The following is a 22,133-nucleotide window of genomic DNA, read 5'->3' as shown; positions in this document are numbered from 1 at the left end:
AGTTATCTGAGAACGTTCCATTATTCAGATGCCACAGCAACTTGGAGAACTTTTTGTGGGTAATATCAGTTCCAAGCACTTACTGCTTGTTTACTGTAGTATTTTGGGAGGTTTTGTAAGTCTGTCGCGCCGCTCACTGCATTACATTTAGTTTGATGAGCAGTAGTATGATTAAAACACTAGATGGCGCAATAGGTCAACATTACGCTTACAACTCAGTTTTAAGGATTATAATGGGTGAATTATAGAAAGCTACATGACCAAAAGTTTACAAACAAATGATGAAAGTATTTCATTAATATTGTGACCAGGTGGGAGTAACAAAATATATTATATAAATCTAATGTGTGTGATTAAATAATAATAATAATAATAGTGTGAGGCTAGGCAAAATCTTTCAAAGTCAAATATAAATATAAATAAATGCATTAATTAAATAAAATAAAATAAATAATAATAATATTTATTACTGATTGAAGTAAAATACTTAAAAATAAAAAGATTTAAACTAATTTATATTAAATATTAAGTTCATATAGACAAAATCCTAAATAGGCCTAAATAATAAAAATACTATTATTTACTATATTATATAATACTCTATAAATACTATATCTTACTGTATTATATAGTACTATATAAATACTATTATTTACCATATTATATAATACTCTATACTATTATTTACTATATTATATGGTACTCTATAAATACTATTATTTGCTATTATTTACTATTTACTATGAGCAAATATTATTATTTAAAGACAATGTCGGGCTGATGGAGGTTCCTTGTAGTTCACGTGTTGAACGCAGCAGATCAGATCAACATAAAGACCTGAGGGACTTTGATCATGACCAGACGACTGAGTTAAAGCATTTTTTAAACAGCAAGAGGTGTCACAGTCAGTCGTGGTGACTCCTTGGGGTCTGGTCTGGACTAAGAGAAGATCAAACCGCTGATGATGTGGATCCTGGTGATGAGGTGAATGTGGCCCAGGGTCTGCATGGTCGCAGGCCAGTCAGATTGCCCATGCTAAAGCACCTAGAATGGGCACAGAGGTTTCGGAACTGGACATCTGGACACATGTGGACTTTAGGACAGAACCTCACAAAGTTGAAGGTACCAAACACCACGTTAGATGTGTCGGTGGGTCAGAGCTGGTTTGACCACATGTTAGGAGTTTGGTCCTAATGTTTTGGCTCTTTAGGGTATATATTTGTAAGTGTAGTGAAATGCAAGACGATAAAAGAGGAAATAAAAACATTAACGAGTAAATTAATGGAATTTAATGTTTGTTTATTTACTTATTTATCTATTATTTATTGTAATAAACTCTAAATCCCGCCCATCCTTTCACTGATTGGTCGCTTTTGTACCTATAAAACGCCCCCAGTTCCAGCTTTCTTAGATTCTATTGGACAAATGTGAAAACTATCAAACAGATTCTGCACGCTGATTGGTGGCTCAAAATGCCGATCATTGTGAATCTCACCACCCCGTTTATATGGAACATAAAGACTTGCAGGTTTATTTTCTCTCAGTCATTAAACACCGAACTGCAGCGCTGAGTGGATTTAATCATCATTTCACTGTAATTACAGATAAATAAATGAAATTAGAGTTCTATCAGGGCTTCAGATGTAGCGGAATAGCTGAACTGATCTCCAGTTTATTGTGAGTATTTCTTTAATCTTCCTCATGTTTTACTTTGACGAGTCTTAAATCAACAGTCTTAAAACAAACCCACATTTGTGTTCTAACAGTGGTTCGTTTGTTTATTATTGTTCCCGAATAACAATTAAATATCCATTAGTAGCTAATTAAATTATCATTTAAGTTCGATCACGTTCGCCTGTTTGCGCTTAACGGCATGCCAACGCACTGATCTGTGGACTGTAGAAACTGTGGGCCGTATTACAAACCGACCTCTCGTGCACTAGGTAGGGTGCTTACTGCTATGACACCAGATATTGCGTAGGGCGCATGTGTATAGTACAAGGAGCAAATTGGGACACGGTCTGCACAGACTCGACGCTATTTTCATTAGCTGTCTTATCCAAAGTCTGGCCCGATTATCAAAGTTTAATATCGTTGAATTGTCAAATTTTGCTAAATATTTTTGACTCATTAGCAGATTCGAGGGGTTTAATTTACAGTTTAAGAGAACGAAGTTAATAAGTTTGGTCTTTATTCGTTGTCGTTAGCTAATTAGCTTAGCAGAGCTTCGTGTAGTTTAATTTAACATTTACGTTTTATTTTAGAACTCGACAATTTATTCAGTAGTTTAAGTTTTCCAAGTGGTTTTAAATACTAAACTTATTATTCGTTTAAAATCATCCCTTTTCTAAATTATATTTTATAATTTTACCTCTGGCACCTTTTAATTTTTGCTTTACTAGTAAATTCTTTAATTGTTTTAACAATTGGCTTCATTTTCTACATTTTCCTTCAGGTTCTTTTGTTTTTGTTGGATAAATAAACAGCTTATAGTGAAACAAACAACAATTTAAAGTACAAAAGTAAAACAACCTCATGTTTAACAAACACAAACAAAAACATGGACGGCTCCCTTGTTAAATATCCAGCATTAGAGCATTATGAAGCCACGAGAACCAAAGTTCTACTGAACAAATCTTAAAACCGTAGAATCTAAGGTTAGAAGTTTACACACACGTACAGACTTCAGAACGACTTCATTATCATCACGGCGCTGCTCTCCAGAGAGAGGATACGGCCGATACGAGGCGTGCAGATTTCAGCATCGCGCCACCGGCGGGTCTGACCAGGGTCAGATTTCATCAGAGCGGCGGTTTCTCTCTCTGATGGGTGGAAGAATCTGCAGCTCCGTTACTCAGCAGCTGGACGTGACCTTTTTAACCCCCAGCGTTTGTCCAGCTATCACGTCTTTATTGGTTATCGGTTCTGTAATGAAGTAACAACAGATTACAGCCGAATACGTTCCTACTGTTGTGCTCAGGTGGAGCAGCGGTCGGTCTATTACTCTCACGCACTACCTCTGAGATCTGGGTTCGACTCTCGGCAGTCGGCCAGTTGGGCCATGATCGGCTATGTCTGCCCTTTGATGGATTGGCACCCTGTTCAGGGTATTCCTGCCTTGTGCTATATGTTTCCTAAACCTGGACCCCCCTCGGTTTGTTCATTTATATTCACTCTACAGGTTCCCCCGCTATTCTGTGATACCTTATGCGAGCCGAAATGCCGCCATAGTCGCCTTGGTGACTTGGTGCCAGTGACTTGGTTCATACTCGCCAGCTGACCGGCCTCATACTTGCCCACCTACTGACTTAATACTCGCCAGCTGACCGGCCTCATACTTGCCCACCTACTGACTTAATACTCGCCCACCTACTGACTTAATACTCGCCAGCTGACCGGCCTCATACTCGCCCACCTACTGACTTAATACTCGCCAGCTGACCGGCCTCATACTCGCCCACCTACTGACTTAATACTCGCCAGCTGACCGGCCTCATACTCGCCCACCTACTGACTTAATACTCGCCAGCTGACCGGCCTCATACTCGCCCACCTACTGACTTAATACTCGCCAGCTGACCGGCCTCATACTTGCCCACCTACTGACTTAATACTCGCCAGCTGACCGGCCTCATACTTGCCCACCTACTGACTTAATACTCGCCAGCTGACCGGCCTCATACTTGCCCACCTACTGACTTAATACTCGCCAGCTGACCGGCCTCATACTCGCCCACCTACTGACTTAATACTCGCCAGCTGACCGGCCTCATACTCGCCCACCTACTGTCTTAATACTCGCCAGCTGACCGGCCTCATACTCGCCCACCTACTGACTTAATACTTGCCAGCTGACCGGCCTCATACTCGCCCACCTACTGACTTAATACTCGCCAGCTGACCGGCCTCATACTCGCCCACCTACTGACTTAATATTCGCCAGCTGACCGGCCTCATACTTGCCCACCTACTGACTTAATACTCGCCAGCTGACCGGCCTCATACTTGCCCACCTACTGACTTAATACTCGCCAGCTGACCGGCCTCATACTCGCCCACCTACTGACTTAATACTCGCCAGCTGACCGGCCTCATACTTGCCCACCTACTGACTTAATACTCGCCCACCTACTGACTTAATACTCGCCAGCTGACCGGCCTCATACTCGCCCACCTACTGACTTAATACTCGCCAGCTGACCGGCCTCATACTTGCCCACCTACTGACTTAATACTCGCCAGCTGACCGGCCTCATACTTGCCCACCTACTGACTTAATACTCGCCAGCTGACCGGCCTCATACTGGCCCACCTACTGACTTAATACTCGCCAGCTGACCGGCCTCATACTCGCCCACCTACTGACTTAATACTCGCCAGCTGACCGGCCTCATACTCGCCCACCTACTGACTTAATACTCGCCAGCTGACCGGCCTCATACTCGCCCACCTACTGACTTAATACTCGCCAGCTGACCGGCCTCATACTCGCCCACCTACTGACTTAATACTCGCCAGCTGACCGGCCTCATACTCGCCCACCTACTGACTTAATACTCGCCAGCTGACCGGCCTCATACTCGCCCACCTACTGACTTAATACTCGCCAGCTGACCGGCCTCATACTCGCCCACCTACTGACTTAATACTCGCCAGCTGACCGGCCTCATACTTGCCCACCTACTGACTTAATACTCGCCCACCTACTGACTTAATACTCGCCAGCTGACTGGCCTCATACTCGCCCACCTACTGACTTAATACTCGCCAGCTGACCGGCCTCATACTTGCCCACCTACTGACTTAATACTCGCCAGCTGACCGGCCTCATACTTGCCCACCTACTGACTTAATACTCGCCAGCTGACCGGCCTCATACTTGCCCACCTACTGACTTAATACTCGCCAGCTGACCGGCCTCATACTCGCCCACCTACTGACTTAATACTCGCCAGCTGACCGGCCTCATACTCGCCCACCTACTGACTTAATACTCGCCAGCTGACCGGCCTCATACTCGCCCACCTACTGACTTAATACTCGCCAGCTGACCGGCCTCATACTCGCCCACCTACTGACTTAATACTCGCCAGCTGACCGGCCTCATACTCGCCCACCTACTGACTTAATACTCGCCAGCTGACCGGCCTCATACTCGCCCACCTACTGACTTAATACTCGCCAGCTGACCGGCCTCATACTCGCCCACCTACTGACTTAATACTCGCCAGCTGACCGGCCTCATACTCGCCCACCTACTGACTTAATACTCGCCAGCTGACCGGCCTCATACTCGCCCACCTACTGACTTAATACTCGCCAGCTGACCGGCCTCATACTTGCCCACCTACTGACTTAATACTCGCCAGCTGACCGGCCTCATACTCGCCCAATACAACATTTTAAAACCGTGAGCATTAATAAGGCAGAATAACTCGGACAGGGCGGCGATCCATCGCAAAGCTTTGGTCATCCAGCCCCTCAAACAGAGCCAATCATGTCTGTACTGAAGCCTGGTCGGCTGATAGTACCACTGGAGGGCTATCTTGATAGACCACTGAGGCACCTGAGCGCACTGTTCAGTATTAAAAAGCCAAACATTACTGGTGATCTGTTTTCGAATCTCTTGGTAGCTGTAGAAGGTTGCTGGTTCAAACCCCACGACTGCCAGATTCGCACTGTTGGGCCCTTGTGCAAAGCCCTTAACCCTCAGTTGTTTATGCCGTAAATGTAAATCTATTTGATTTATGATCAGCCGTTACCGGCCCTGCCGCGACTGTCCTCCCCACAGACCTGTTGCAAACACCCGCCGGATATTCGCCCGTCCCCGGGTGTAGAAACAGGTGGGAGAGGAGCTCATCACTGTCGGTTATTAGCACGTGGCGACGCCTCGCGGCTTCATCCCCCGGCTCTGATCCGCCGCCCGCGCTTCCTTTCTTCTCTGGAGCCGGGAGAAGTTTTCTCAGCTCTCAGACAGACCGCGTGCCAGCTGGTGATCCGGCCAACGGTGTAAACACCGGAACGCTCGCCAGCTTTCGATTGTGCCTCGGAAAAAAATAGAAAGAAAGAACGAGAGAGAAACGGGCCTCCGTTACCCCCCCGACCCCCCCGCGCCCCGGTCCGGCGCATCTGAGGTGAAGCTGCGGCGGAATACCAACACACCCGGTCAAAGGACCTGAAGGAAATCGGTCCGCCGTCGGATCAACCTTTGTGCTGCGCTGAAAGGCGTCGCTCGTTCGTCTCCCAGCGATTGGCCGGCTCCGGGCTCGGACGGGGTTGGTGAGGGACCGTTGCCGTGGGTGATTGGATGTACTGGTGAGGAACTCTTTCCTCTGTGAGTTCGGAGATCATTGAATCGTTCCTCACGGTCCGGGAACGTGTTTCTTTATTGACTTCCACGTCTCCTCAAGGCTGCGGCGTCCAAGATGAACCGGTGAAGTCTTTAAAGCAGAAGTTCTCAACTCAGCTCGACCTTCTCAACCAGCGTGATTCCAAAACAATCCTGCTGCATAGTGTACACCGATCAGCCATAACATTAAAACCACAACATTAAAACCACCTCCTTGTTTCTACACTCACTGTCCATTTTATCAGCTCCACAATTACTGACTGTAGTCCATCTGTTTCTCTGCATGCTTTGTTACCCCCTTTCACCCTGTTCTTCAATGGTCAGGACCACCACAGAGCAGGTATTATTTAGGTGGTGGATGATTCTCAGCACTGCAGTGACACTGACATGGTGCTGGTGTGTTAGTGTGTGTTGTGCTGGTATGAGTGGATCAGACACAGCAGCGCTGCTGGAGTTTTTAAACACCTCACTGTCACTGCAGGACTGAGAATCGTCCACCAACCAAAAACATCCAGCCGACAGCACCCCGTGGGCAGCGTCCTGTGACCACTGATGAAGGTCTAGAAGATGAGCGACTCAAACAGCAGCAATAGATGAGCGATCGTCTCTGACTTTACATCTACAAGGTGGACCGACTAGGTAGGAGTGTCTAATAGAGTGGACAGTGAGTGGACACGGTGTTTAAAAACTCCAGCAGCGCTGCTGTGTCTGATCCACTCATACCAGCACAACACACACTAACACACCACCACCACCTCGTGCACAATTGGCTGCATGTCTGTAAGTGGGAGGTTCCGAGTCGTCCCAAAACATTTCTCTCTTCCTTTAGTAACGGACACGGAGACGATCATGCTGGAGGAGGACGGGGCGCATCACACTTTTAGGAATTTGGATGGGTGTCTGTATACTTTTGGCCGTTTTGTGGGGTTTAATCCAGCGTCCTCATAGTTATGTTCCAAAACACAAGACCAAAACCAGTCAGATCATTTAACTGGTTTCCGTTTCAACCAGATTAAATTATTTACAGCCCTGTCGACGTCAGACTGTTCCGATAAATCAAACCACCTTAAAAGAAGCGCTCACGGTTCCATTACGTTCACGTTTCGAGCCTGACCAGGGTTCCACTCTTACACGGTTATATCTTTACCCCCTTTTTGTTTTTTACCCCCTCTGCCCCCGTGCAGACGGTCTCAGCGCCTCAGGACCGATGCAGACGTCTCCTCAGATCTCCTCGGTCAGCACCTGCTCTTGGGTCAGCAGGTTTTGCCGCTGTAAGTGTTTCTCAGCCACGTGACCCCCCCCCCCCTCCCGCCCGCCCGCATCAATCCCGCATCCGAATCTGCATCCAAACCCCCCCACCCATCACGCCTCCCTGCGACGCCCGGTGCATGCCGTGTATCGTTCTGCTTCTGACCCTTTGACTTTAGAACCCGGCGGCACGAGGGTTCTGCATGTCTGCACCACTGCGGAATGCTGGAAGTCCGTGTCGAAAGTATGTGGACACCTGACCATGGTGATGACTCCTTATGGCTTTTGTTTTGGAGTGTGCCTGCGGGATTTGTTGCCGAGTCAGCTCAGGCGCCGACGTTAAACAGAAGCCCTGGCTCACAGTCAGCCTTCCAGTTCATCCCAACGTGGCTGCTGGAATTCGGACTTGTTGGTTTTTTCTTCTTCTCCCAGTTTCAGCCGGGTGAAATATTTGCATTTCAGAAACTGAATGGGAGCTTAAATATTTGAACTGCAGCGCCGTTTGACTTGCAAACGAGCCCCGAAATGCAAAGTTCCTCCGGGCTGGATCTCGGCTGGAATGCAGGACTGAACGTCAGGGGCGGACGATACGATGTCGGACGCGATACGATATCGTGGGACGCCGTTGTACAGCGGTGTGGGGTGGCTGTGATGGCTTGCTTTTCATCCATGGTACTACTGTAATGCACCCAGCGTTTCCAAGTGCCCACTGTGACCCTGACCAGGATAATGCAGTGTATTAGCAGGGAATACAAACCAGCCGTCCAGAAAAGTTGGGACGGGGTGTGAAATGGGGCACCCCCCACCTGCAAAGGAGCAAACAGTTCCGTCCAATCACGTTGAGCGTACGTTATATTGGGCGTAGGTGAACCAAAATATGTGGACACCTGACCATGAATCCATGCCAGTTAATACAGATTTGACTCCCTTTGCACCTTTACCAGCCTCCACTCTTCTGGCAAGGCCGTCCATAAAGTTTTGGAGTGTTAAATGAGAAGACCTGGCTCACAATCAGCGTTCCATTTCATCCCAAATGTGTCGAGTTCTGTTCTTTACGCCAAACCATGTCTTCATGGACCTGGCTTCGTCCTTGCACAGGGCCTTCCCTAAACTGTTGCCACTATAGAGGCAAGTCTTATAATACAAGGGTATAAAAGAAGAATTCAGGAAGGGTTCAGTCTTTAATGAGCAAGAATTGGTTAAAAATAGCAAAGGTTTTCATTGTTTCACCCTCTACTGTACTTAATATTATCAAAAGATTGAGGGAATTTAAACCGTAACTGTCGCCACTTAAGGGAGGTCAGGGGCGAATCGTATCATCCTAAAGTACTAAATAACTGATTCAATAGAGTCAGGTTCAGTATTTAAAAAGTGGTGTCCACATACTTTTGGAGTTCAGGACGTTATTAAGCCGTATTTGCGGACGCTTGCTGTGTCGAATAAAAAGAGACGGTGGGTGCCGGTGAGTCAGAGCCTGGCACACCAAACCAGACCTCATTCTGTTCCAAAATTTAATAGTCAGCACGACATGAATAATGGGCTCTAAATTTAACCCCTGATTCGTCGCCTCTGATGTCCGTCTGTGAACGGGTGCCCAGCTGGCACCGATGCCCGCCGCTAGAATTAAAATAAGTCTGTCAATAAAATCCTGCAGTGTCTATAAATCAATTTTAATTACGGCAGAACAGACGCGTCCAAATATTTAATAACAACCAAAGCGACATACAGTAGTGTGACAGTAAATTAAGGGCCCAACAGTGGGAACCTGGCAGTGGTGGGGCTTAAACCAGCGACCTTTTGATTACTACTCCAGTACCTTATCCGGTAGGCTATGATTGCCTAATTTTTACCCTCTACTGTACATAATATAATCAAAAGATTTCAGAGAATCCGTAGATATGCGCCTCATCCGGATGTCTGTGACCCTGATACTTCCCACAGGACTCTGTTGTCAATAAATGCTCATGGTCACAGCCTCTACAAATGCTAGGTAACATGTTAGCGTACCACTGCAGTGCCACCAATACCTGCTGCATGCAAGAATAGGGTCCAGTTAAGGTCCAGTTAAGGTCAGACTGATTGTGTCAACTTGCCAGAATCCCATAGAGACCCAACTTGTGACCATTTGGTTTGTTTTTTTTGCTAGTTAACATGTTAGCGTACCACTGCAGTGCCACCACTACCTGCTGCATTAAGGGTTAGTGTCCAGTTAAGGTCCAGTTAGGTGAAATCTTGTAGAGACTCAACCTGATACCCTTTGCTTTGTCCTTTTTCCTTCTCCAGTTCAAGTCGATTCCTTGGAGGTCCCTGAAAAAATGTCCGTCAGCGTCCACGAGAACCGCAAGTCCCGGACCAGCACCGGCTCCATGAACATCTCGCTGTTCCACAAGCCCTCGCACCCCGACAGCGTCCTCACCCACCTCAACACGCTCCGCAAACAGCGCATGTTCACCGACGTGACGTTATGGGCCGGGGATCGCTCGTTCCCGTGCCACCGCGCCGTCCTGGCGGCCTGCAGTCGCTACTTCGAAGCGATGTTCAGCGGCGGCCTGCGCGAAAGCCTGGACAGCGAGGTGAACTTCCGGGACAGCGTGCACCCGGAGGTCCTGGAGCTGCTCCTGGACTTCGCGTATTCGTCGCGGGTCATCATCAACGAGGAGAACGCCGAGTCGCTCCTGGAGGCCGGAGACATGCTGCAGTTCCACGACATCCGGGACGCCGCCGCCGAGTTCCTGGAGAAGAACCTGCACTCGTCCAACTGTCTGGGAATGATGCTCCTGTCGGACGCGCATCAGTGCAAGAGGCTGTACGAGCTCTCCTGGAGGATGTGCCTGGTGCACTTCGAGGCCGTCCGGGACACCGAGGACTTTTACGGGCTCTCCAAGGACAAACTTCAGGACCTCATTCTGAGTGACGAGCTGGAGATCGAAGACGAGCAGATCGTGTTCAATGCGGTGATGCGCTGGCTCCGGTACGACCTGGACGCTCGCCGGGAGTACCTTCCCGAGCTGCTCCGCGGCATCCGTCTCGCCCTCCTGCCCTCCGAGTGCCTCATCGAGGCCGTGGCCTGCGAGGAGCTGGTCATGTCGGACAAGCGGAGTCAACGGATCGTCGAGGAGGCCATCCAGTGCAAGAAGAAGATCCTGCAGAACGACGGGGTGGTCACCAGTCCCTGCGCCAGGCCTCGCAAGTCCGGTCACACCTTGCTCATCCTCGGAGGCCAGACCTTCATGTGCGACAAGATCTACCAAGTGGACCACAAAGCGAAGGAGATCATCCCCAAATCTGACCTGCCGAGCCCCAGGAAGGAGTTCAGCGCATGCGCCATCGGGTGCAAGGTGTACATCACCGGAGGGCGCGGCTCGGAAAACGGAGTGTCCAAAGATGTTTGGATTTACGATACGGTCCACGAGGAGTGGTCCAAGGGCGCGCCCATGTTAATCGCGTGCTTCGGGCACGGCTCGGCGGAACTGGAGAACTGCCTTTACGTGGTGGGAGGTCACACGGCGATCGCCGGCGTGTTCCCCGCCTCGCCGTCCGTGTCTCTGAAGCAAGTCGAGCGCTACGACCCCCTGACCAACAAGTGGACCATGATGGCGCCGCTCAGAGACGGCGTCAGTAACGCGGCGGTGGTCAGTGCCAAGCTGAAGCTGTTCGTTTTCGGAGGGACCACCATCCACCGGGACAAGGCTTCCAAGGTGCAGTGCTACGACCCCGCGGAGAATCGATGGACCATAGCGGAGGAGTGCCCTCAACCGTGGCGCTACACGGCGGCCGCTGTTTTGGGGAGCCAGATTTTCATCATGGGCGGGGACACCGAGTTCACCGCCGCCTCCGCGTACCGGTTCGACTGCGAGACCAATCAGTGGACGCGGGTGGGGGATATGACCTCAAAACGAATGAGCTGCCACGCCGTCGCCTCTGGTAACAAACTGTACGTGGTCGGCGGCTACTTCGGGACGCAGCGGTGTAAGACGCTAGACTGCTACGATCCCACGTCGGACAGTTGGAACAGTATCACTACGGTACCTTACTCCTTGATACCCACTGCGTTCGTTAGCACCTGGAAACATCTGCCTGCCTAGCGGTTCCCAAACGGGACAGGATGGACCTGCCCTGGGTAAGAGGTTCTCTTAATTCCTGCAGATCTAAAATGCGCTCGTTGTTGGGAAAGGGTTTGGGGATATTTGGCCTGCCCAAGTGCAATTTTACCAAAAGTATGTGGACACAGTAGCTCCCCCTTTTGTGGCCACAGCAGCCTCCACTCTACCAGGAAGACTTTCCAAAAGATTTTGAAGCGTCTGTGGGAATTTGCGCTCATTCAGCCTAAAGAGCGTCCGCCAGGCCAGACCCTGATGTTGATCGAGGTGGCCTGGATCGCACCTGATGTTCCAATTGGTCCCAAAGGTGTCGAGGCATCAAGTGTCTCCACTCTGAACTTGGCCACAATGACCACAAGGTTGGATGCATAGAATTAATTGTATAGAATTGATTTCATCAGAATTGGGATCCTGATCTCTCAGAGTGACCGGTAGGCAGGGCGCTCCTTAGCAGACGGACAAAATCGGCCACCGGTCTGCTGGGTGAGAAAAGACGGGACTAAAAAGTGGGCGGGGTCTTCGAGGCTGTGTAAGGACGCCTGTATTGAAGTGGAGGAACGTGGAAATGCGAGACCGACCTTACGTGTCTATCCACCGAAGTACGGGGGGATAACAAGGGCTCGGAGGGAGGTTAGGTCAGGAGAGTATACCTTCCCCATACACCATTGGGGTCTCCAGCAGAGGAAGGGGAACTGGCTATGACAAATTACGAAAGAATGGGAGAAAGTAGTAGTAGGTCAGAGCAGGTCCCTAAAAACCGTGACCAATCCCTCAAGGATAGCTGTGGTGCCAAAGGTGATAAAATGGTGGCAGGAGGAAACGCTCTGGGTTTACCTGGACTGACCATGGTCCAAGATGATTCTGTAGACGCTGTAAACACAGAGCTAGCACTAGAGCTACATTAGAGCGCTAATCAACCAAAAGCATCGATAGCAAGCTGGGAGTAATGAAGCTCTGTCAGAATGAATCCAGTCTGTAACTGAGCCGAGACTTAATCCACGTCGGCTTTGTGATAGTGGACGAATTGGATTAGGTCCGGTCAGTCTGAGCCCCGGGGGAGCAGAGATCTATGCGGATCGTCCAGTCTGCTCACAGAGATGCCAGTATTGATGGTGAAAGTTCAGGCGAACATCAGGAGGGTCTGTGACGCCTCGTTTGTGCCGATCGAAGCCAAAGTTCACGTCTGCAAACGTTCCCCTTTATCCTGGATGTACCAAAGCCAAGAAATGTTTGGTGTCTGGAACTCCGGCAGTGTTTTTATAGTGAACAGATATGCTGCAGTCATTAGCGGCCCAGGCACCACCCAGAGGGAATTGGAAATGACTAAGTTGGGGGGATAAAGGGTAAAAAAAATCCAGAATACGGTAGAGCTCAGGGTTGTAACAACGTTCAAAAGGCTGTGAAATGGTTTAGGGAAGGTCCTTTCCTGTTCCAGCATGAGCAAGCTCTTTAAAGACATGAAGAAAAGCTGCACAGAGCCCTGACCTCAGCCCCACTTAACAACTCTGGGATGAACTGGAACACCAACTGATCAATCAGCTCCCAGCCATGCAAATGACTGAACGGGCACAAATTCCCATACATAGACACACTTCAAAGTCTTGTGAGAAGCTTTGGAAGCTGTGGTGCAGTTGTAGCCTAGAGGTTAAGGTACCGGACTAGTACTCGAAAGGCTGCCAGTTCAAGCCCCTTGTTGGGCCCTTGAGCAAGGCCCTTAACCTTCAATTGCTTAGACACTATACTGTCACAGAAGAGACTACACAGAGGTTACTCTAGTTTAATACAGTTTGTTTTTAAAAGCTCATGATCGGGTGTCCAAATACTTTTGGCCGCACTGCTTCACAGAGACCAAAACAACAGGAACCCATCAGTATGGATTCTTCTGCGCCCACGCTCACCCATTACAGCACCAGCGCATCGTATCTGCTCATCAATATTTCATATCTTAATTACCCTTGTGTTGGTTGTAATTACGACCTGCACTTAGATGCCAGCGGGCACATCGGGAGCGTCCCTCGTTAGTCAGAGCGGAATTAGACGGGTTTAGAGCTGCTCGGGTTAATCGAGCGTTTCTTCACTGCTGATCTCTGATCAATGCTTAAGTGGATCAGCAGCTCACCAAGCAGAACGGCGCATTGATCCGAGCGTCGAGGGTTCCAGCGTGGAGCCTCGAGCCTCGTTCGTACCCAGTTCGCCCTTTCTGAGGCGTGCATACCTTTATCACCCGTCAAACCTTAATAAAACTGGAGATGCCGGCTACTGAGACATCCTCGGCACCTCTGCAATCCGTAATCCTGATTGTGTGGGTGAACGCCAGGCGCCGGTGAAGCAGCGAGTAGCTCGGCACGTAAAAACCACGTGCTAAAGCTACCTGTCAAAATTGGTCGAAAGGGAGCAGCAGGATATTCCCCAAATTCGAATCTCAGCTCTGCTACCAGTCGGCTGGGCGCCCCCTAGTGTCTGCAGCAGACAAATTTGCCCACTAGTCTACTGTGTGGGAAAAGACGGGACTAAAAAGTGGGCGGGGTCTTTGAGGCTGTGTAAGGATTCTGGTTAGTAGCCTGAGGCGCCTGTACAGAAGTGGAGGATCATGTTTCTCCCAGTTTAGTCATATCCAGTTCCTCTTCCTCTGCTGGAGACCGTGATGGTGTACGAGGAGGGTATATTCTCCTGACTCGCCCTCCCTCCGACCCCTTCTTATTCACCCGTACTTCAGTGGATCATCATCGTGAGGTCGGTCTTGCGCACGGAGAGTACAGGCGAATAAAAGCGCACACGCGTCAGAGGGAGGGCGTGTCAGGAGAATATACCCTCCTCGTACACCATCAAGGTCCTCGGCAGAGGAAGAGGAACTGGCTACAACTAAACTGGGAGAAAACGCAGAAACACGTGACAGGAGAAATCCTTTGATCTACAGTAGTAAGGGAACTCTCGCAACTGCTGATCCCACCGATTTATTCGCTCCAACGCGAGCGCAACTTAGTTTCTAATGATTTACGTCTCCGGTGCAGAAGCCGCTGCACTTAGGAACATTAGCTCCAGCTGCTGAGTTGCAAAATTGGAATCTTTCAGGCTGCACTCATGCGATAACGTTGGGCAGAAAATACCTTCCTGATAACCCAATCATCGGTCAGTTAGTGCTGCAGGAAATCAGATTTTTAGGAAGGAATAAAAGCACAAATGTGTGCTATCCTCGGCAAAGTGTTGAGATATAACGGCTATAAAATCTTATTACAGTCAGAAAGAAATCTGTAGTGCTAATCCTACTGAGTTAAAAAGGGATTTGAACCAAGAAAACAAATTCTGCCAAATAATTCGTACTAATTCATTTACATTTAGTGAAGCTTTTTATTCAAAGCGTTTAATCCTAAACACAACAGAACACAATCAAAGCAACGAGGGTTCTGGGCTTCGTTCGAGGGCCCAGCGGTGGCAGCCTGCCAGTAGTGGGGTCAGTTCCATCAAGCTCCGGATCAATAATCCATTACTTTAACTGCTGAGCCACCGCGGCCCACAGATAACCGAGCGTCATTATTCAACGGTTAACCATCACCCGACCAGCTTACGTCAGCCCATCACACTATTAAATACAGCCGCTGGGGGTAGAGCGTCGGTCTGACCACCTTAGAGTGCCGGGTTTGTGCTTCATTAGGGCTGCTAATGGTCTGGATCCCAACAGTCACTTATGGTCAGTTGAGGTAGGAATTGTAATAAAAAAAGCAGAAGAAATATGGAAGTGTAGAGGCAGCCGAGGAAGAAGAGAATACAGAGAAAAGGCAGCAGTGGAGGAAACAGTATAAAAAGGCAGCCACAAAGGGAAAAGGAAGTATTATAAGGAGAGGTGGAGGAAAGAGGAAGTATAGAAAAAAGCAGCGGCGGAAGCAGTAAAGGACAAAGGAAGTATGGAAACGGCAGCAAAAAAGATGGTGGAGGAAGTATTGAAGAGGCAGCAGCAAAAAAAAGAGGAAGTAGAGAAGAGGCTATGGGGGAAAGAGGAAGCAGAGGAAACAAGAAGAATTATAAGAGAGGCAGAGGCCAAGAAAAGAGGAAGTATGGAAAAGGCACCAGCGGAAACGGTATTAAAATGGCAGCAAAGGGAAAGGAAGTATAGAAAAGGCGGTAGAAGAAGGAGGTGTGAAAAAGGCAGCTCTGGAGGATGAGGAAGTATGAGAAAGGCAGCAACAGAGGAAACAGTAAAGAACAGGCAGCCATGGAGGTGCCCAGCCAACCAGTAGCGGTGCTGAGATTTGAACTCAGAATCCTAACGCTGTTGTGCTAGTGGATTATTCCGCTGCGCCGCCCTGGCGCCCCATTCACAGCTCATGTTTGAGCCCGTGGTGCTGATAGTATCACCCAGCGCTCACAGTGCTGCAGGAGCTGCAGATAACGCTCGACTCCGTAACCGACCCCGACGCGGCGAACGCAGATCTGCCGAAAAATCTCCTGCTGCAGGGGAAGTAAAGACAGAGATGAAATGAGCGGGAGGGGAATACGAGTGGTGGCGGTGGAGCAGAAGATAAAGCTGCAGAGACAGTGAAGATAAGGAAGAAACATTTCTAAGAAATGAATAAAGTGAGGGCAGGTTATAAAAACGACAACTATCACATTTTATTATTGTGGTCATGGACTCATTATGCCAAGTTCACACTACACGACTGGATCTCTTGTAATCGGGAGTCTTTCAAGTCGTTGTGTATTTCACACTACACGACTGATCGGTGATGGGGGGTCACACACTACACCATCTATCACCGACTGGAATCGCAGGCGAGCTTCTCTGGTCTCAGAAAACAAACGTGAGAAGTGACGAGGGGTTTAATGACACCACGTCCAAAATGCACGTCAATAAGTAGCGAGCGATCGAAGTTTGTGTGCTGATGTGCAGCGTAAACTCAAAGAGGAAAAATAAATGAATCTGAGTGGATTTTGCTTGGATTGTTCTGTAGTGAGTTGGAGGTTAATAAATATTTTTTGCAATGCAACGATAAGGTCAGAAATACTGTAAAACTCGTGTGCTGATATATTCTGATATAAACTATATTACGCCCCTGTACCAACTTTTTACACTCCTCCCTTGCGTTTCTCCTCACACCGTATCTTGCTTTCTCATTGGCTGTTCGACACAGCACTCATTGCCAATCGGCCAACTCAGATCAGCGAGCGAGCCGCTCAGATCGAATTGTTGGATAGTTCACACATAGCGACTGAGAGCTGAGTTTCGATCGCCGAGCGAACGCCGAGTTGCTCCCGAGCCGGCAAATCTAGCGCCGACCAGTCGACCAGCGAAAATCAGGGCAAAAATCGTGTAGTGTGAACCAGGCATTAGGAAAAGACGTCACCTTGATGGCAGCATGTGTGTCTATGAAATGCCAAAATAAATGCCAATTTACTCCTCCGCGTCACTGGTACCCTCACCCGTACTGTGGGTACTAATGCACCTCTATACCATGGCTTTTGCATCTTTCACTGATAACAGTCTGGATGGTACTTGTCATTGAGGAGGCGGTAGGATTTTTATTTTTAGCAGGAACTCGTCTGATTCTTGGTCAGATTTGTGGGTTTTTTTATACGTTCTGTACCGCCATGGCTTTTTTTCTTGGCGTCTGGTCAACCATGGCAAATGAATGCCCACAGCCAATGATGCCGCTGTCGGTGGGAACGCAGGACGATGAGGCAAGAAATCTATGTTACTTAGCAACCAGGGGTCAGTGGAGCGATGCAGGTAAGGTGAAACATTACATGCCGCTATATGATATAATAGCACAGTCGGAGCGGGGTTTCCGCGGTGGGCGAGGGCTGTTGTATAATGCGGTTCGAGCGGTTACCGCGGTGGGACCGGGGTGTTGTATAATGCGGCGTATAAGCGTAGAAAGGTTCGCACCTCTTCTCTTATGTAAGCAGTTATGTAAGAGCTGTGTGTGCACTTTCTGTCAGAACTATAAATACCTGGAACAGTCGGGGGTGTTCAGGGGTCTCCGCGGTCCTTTTGGGAAATAAAGTGAGAGTACGGAGAAGGACGGTGTCTGAGAGGAGCCACGCCGGGAGTCCTCTTTCATCACATTAATATTTTAATAACTGCAGCAGTAGAGGAGAAGGAGGTGGTGGTGGTGATGGTGGTGAGGAGCCAGATCACCTGCTGCTATCAGATTCATCCTCAGTGCAGCTCTGTGTTTGTGCTCTCTAAATAAATCCTCATCTCATCCACACACTGGATTCAGAAAGTATTCAGACCCCTTAATGTGGCTCTCCAAATTATATCTGGTTCATCCAAGGTGCACCTGATTGCTTCATTGACCCTTGAGACGTGTCCAGAACTCAACTGTAGTCTGCTTGTTGTGACTTGAATTGATTGGACAAGGTTTGGAAACCTTGGCACACCAGAGTTTATAAGGTTCAAACTGCGTCGTTACTGCACTGTAAGAACAAAAACCAAACCATGAACTAGAGGAGGAACGTCTGTGGATCTCCATGATCAAACTGTGGCAAGGATATAAAACAATATAACAACATCTAAGGCTTCGAGTGTTCCTAGATCCACTGTGGCGTCTGTGCGATCTGAAGATGTACAGACACTCGCCATCCAGTTTGACTAAACTTGAGAGGATCTGCCGTGAAGAACGAGATAAACCGCCTAAATCTGACCGCCCAAAGCTTGTAGACGTATCCAAGAAGACTCCTACTGTTTGTTCAAGGCACCAGAGTCCATAATATGTCTCGCTGACGAGTAGAAAATGCTCCTGGCGACTGCTAGTCTGAGAGGGCGTGTGATAGTCTCGGCCTCTCCTCGGCCAGAGAGAGAATTGATGGAAGATTTGCAGCTGCATCTTTCCACTAGCAGGCAGCGGATTCTTATCTTGTCTTAGGACGTATGAAGGCCCGAGCTACCCGGTCCGCCTTCTCCTACTAATGCCGGTGTCTGGACCTGACAGTAGGAGGCGCTGTTGTAGCATTATGGAGGTTATAACCCACCCAGCCTTCCCTCTCTCAGACATGGTCAGTCGTGTCCGTTGAGTGCCCGGGCAGGCAGGTGGCACCAGTGGGACTCGAACCTTAAATGACACCCTTTAGGAGCTCTTATGAGGTTTACAGTAAAAAAAAAAAAACACGAGTGAGTTTCTGCTTACACCCTTTTTTACTAAAAATGGGTCACTACTCACTCACTCCTCAAAGCTCTCGTTACGTTCTGTCTACCGCTACCGAGCTCAGTGCCAACTCAGCCTGGTATACAGACATGAAGATCCCTGGGAAGGAGCAGGTTTGGAGAGTGAGTGCCAAGTTTGTCTGGCAGAAACAGAATTTTTAAACAAAAAAGCTCTCAGCGTCCTCAAACAGAACCGAGTACTGGTGCGGTTTCTGCCAGTCGCAGGCTATCTATGTGGTCAGTGGTGTGTGGACACGTGACCATGAGCTTGTCGGACATTCTACTCCCTTATTTTCTGGGACAACCGCAAAATTTTGAAGTATGTCCAGGAATTCGTGCCCATGGACCTCACTTGGATACTCCTGCCACTGAAACTTGAGTCTTGTGGTCTGGTCGGGTGCTAAACAGACACAGCTATACAAATACATTTAAGTCAAGTCATGATGCTTTGTGATGGTTGGCTGTACAGATAGGTCAGCTTTCTCCAATGCCCTCTGTCTGGTGTCGCCTGCTGACCTGACTTGACTACTGGCCGTGTCTGAGGGAGGGAGGGCCGAATGGGGTACCAGAACTTGAATGAAGTCCCTGAATATGAGATTCTCTCACAGTTCTTCATTTTCACTGGCTACTTCTTGCTTCGCTTGTAGTTTTGTCACAATGTCACCAGCTAAAATGATAAAGTGCGCCCCTAGTGGCCGGGAGCATTTCTGTTCTGAACGACCCTCAAACGCAGCGTTTTTCATTTCTATCCTGTGTTCTCAGTGATATTTTGGTATTTGTGTTCTCCCTTAATGCTGTTTTGTTTGCTTGCTCAGCGGGCCACTGTAGAAAACTTCGCCAAGAGTCGTTTCACTGCGGTCTGATTAAAAACACAGCAGAATAATTGAGGCTGATTTGGACTGAGCTCCGGGACGAGTCTGATCTTGTTACACAAACATGATTAGAGGAGGAAATGCGCTGAAGGAGGAGAGAAAGTTAGAATATAAAACCACACAGATGATTCCACTGAACCTAAATAACGGACACATGCAACGAGAGGTGCGACTACAGTCCCATTTCTTTGTGGCTAAATTGGCGTCTTAAACATAATAAACACACCTAAAAATAAAATAATAAAATGTGTGGAGTGGTTTCACATTGTGTCGGTGTTCCATGGTGTTCCAACCACCTTACAGCCAAAAGATCAAAGACAGGCGGCTGACGTCCATCCCCGACGTAACTGATGTTTTAAAATGTGATATTTTGACGTAATTATGACCTCTACTGACCAGTTGAGGTACCTGTGGGGGGCGGGCAGCTGATTTCCCCCTATCAGGTGAAAAGATGCAATCGGTTGCTGCATGCCCATTTTATCAGCTCCTCTTACCATATAGAAGCACTTTGTAGTTCTACAATTACTGACTGTAGTTCATCTGTTTCTCTACATGCTTTGTTACCCCCCTTTCATGCTGTTCTTCAATGGTCAGGACCCCCACAGGACCACCACAGAGCAGGTATTATTTAGGTGGTGGATGATTCTCAGCACTGCAGTGACACTGACATGGTGGTGGTGTGTTAGTGTGTGTTGTGCTGGCATGAGTGGATCAGACACAGCAGCGCTGCTGGAGTTTTTAAACACCGTGTCCACTCACTGTCCACTCTATTAGACCTTCCTACCTAGTCGGTCCACCTTGTAGATGTAAAGTCAGAGACGATCGCTCATCTATTGCTGCTGTTTGAGTCGGTCATCTTCTAGACCTTCATCAGTGGACACAGGACGCTGCCCACGGGGCGCTGTCGGCTGGATATTTTTGGTTGGTGGACTATTCTCAGTCCAGCAGTGACAGTGAGGTGTTTAAAAACTCCAGCAGCGCTGCTGTGTCTGATCCACTCATACCAGCACAACACACACTAACACACCACCACCATGTCAGTGTCACTGCAGTGCTGAGAATCATCCACCACCTAAATAATACCTGCTCTGTGGGGGTCCTGACCATTGAAGAACAGGGTGAAAGGGGGTAACAAAGCATGTAGAGAAACAGATGGACTACAGTCAGTAATTGTAGAACAGTGCCTTTATATGGTAAGTGGAGCTGAAGTAGAAAAGACCTTGTCTTCCGATCAACAAGGGTCACTGACTCAATAACTATAATTAAAAGTGGTGTCCACATACTTTATTTGGTCTCGACTCCTAACCTCGTGCTGTTGTGATTCCGATATTTAAATGAATATTTGCATCGTGCTGAACGTATTTAACTGAATGTAAATTAACCTCGCGCTCTCTCTGTACCTCTCTTTACAGGTGTCCACTTTTCCGGTGATGGACGACGTCACTGAGCACGTGCAAACCGCCACGCCAATAAATAAACAAACATACGTAACACCGGCGGGAGCAGGAGGAGTTCGGATCGCTGCTTCGTTGACTGAAATCACAGAGTCGGACGATTTGTTGCCAAGCAGGAGGCACAAACTGACCTCTCGCTTCCAAAACCTCGTCTCCGTTACCCCGGGGGGTCGGAACGGAGCGCGGACGCCGCGGGAGACGAGCTGGAACCGGTTCCTGGAGTCGCGTCAGGACCGTAATGACGTTTACCTACAGAACAGGAATGCACAATATTTTTAGATGGACCCAGACGCACTTGTACTGTTTTTGTATGGAAACTGTGAAGCGATGAACTTTGATGATCATTATTATGATTATTACGGCACAATTTGATCTCCGCGACTCCCGGGAAGGAAGCTGAAGGAGTGACGTGTTTAATAAAAGCATCACAGTTTGTTTTTATAGGGAAGATTAAAAAAAACGATGATTTTGCACATGATGTTTGTTTAACAGTTGATGAACTTGTTTTTGAAGCTGTGTGAAGAACAGGCATGTACCGATAATCAGCTGTACGATATATCGCGATATTCAACACCATGTCAGTAACATCGACATATTAAAACATTAAAAACATCTTCACGATGCTCGAGTAGCACTGTGCTTTATTGATCCAAAGGAGAAGGGTTCTGAGACTTCCAGCTCTGCTGTCAGCCCGTCGGGCGCCTACACAGACACACGATTGGCGGTGTGTCTGTAGAGGGAGGGATGATGGCTGAAACGGGGTTCTTTATCGCTCTGCTGACTGGTCGAGGTACCTATTAAGGGGCGGCTGATTTCAAATGGCATGATACTGCGCTCTGTGAGACTCCGCCCCCTATCAGGGGAAAAGAAGTGACTGGTGGCTCCATTTTAAGCCTCCTTGATCGGGGGTGGAGTTGAAGGTGGCGACGAGGGAGACTGGCCATGACTAGAAAGCAAATAAAGAAGAAG

General features: G+C 48.4%; 1 protein-coding gene across 1 annotated transcript; it reads left to right on the top strand.

Annotated features, from left to right (window-relative positions):
- Positions 1 to 1,577: 1,577 nt before the first annotated feature.
- On the top strand, positions 1,578 to 21,787 carry enc2 (ectodermal-neural cortex 2). Its single transcript, XM_063000246.1, has 3 exons — positions 1,578 to 1,677; positions 9,881 to 11,717; positions 21,123 to 21,787. Exon 2 carries the CDS (start codon positions 9,913 to 9,915, stop codon positions 11,680 to 11,682), a length of 1,770 nt encoding a protein of 589 aa, XP_062856316.1. The 5' UTR covers positions 1,578 to 1,677; positions 9,881 to 9,912; the 3' UTR covers positions 11,683 to 11,717; positions 21,123 to 21,787.
- Positions 21,788 to 22,133: the final 346 nt, after the last annotated feature.

Source organism: Trichomycterus rosablanca, chromosome 8, assembly GCF_030014385.1.
Source record: "Trichomycterus rosablanca isolate fTriRos1 chromosome 8, fTriRos1.hap1, whole genome shotgun sequence".
NCBI lineage: Eukaryota > Metazoa > Chordata > Actinopteri > Siluriformes > Trichomycteridae > Trichomycterus > Trichomycterus rosablanca.
This window is presented reverse-complemented; position numbering and strand designations above follow the sequence as displayed.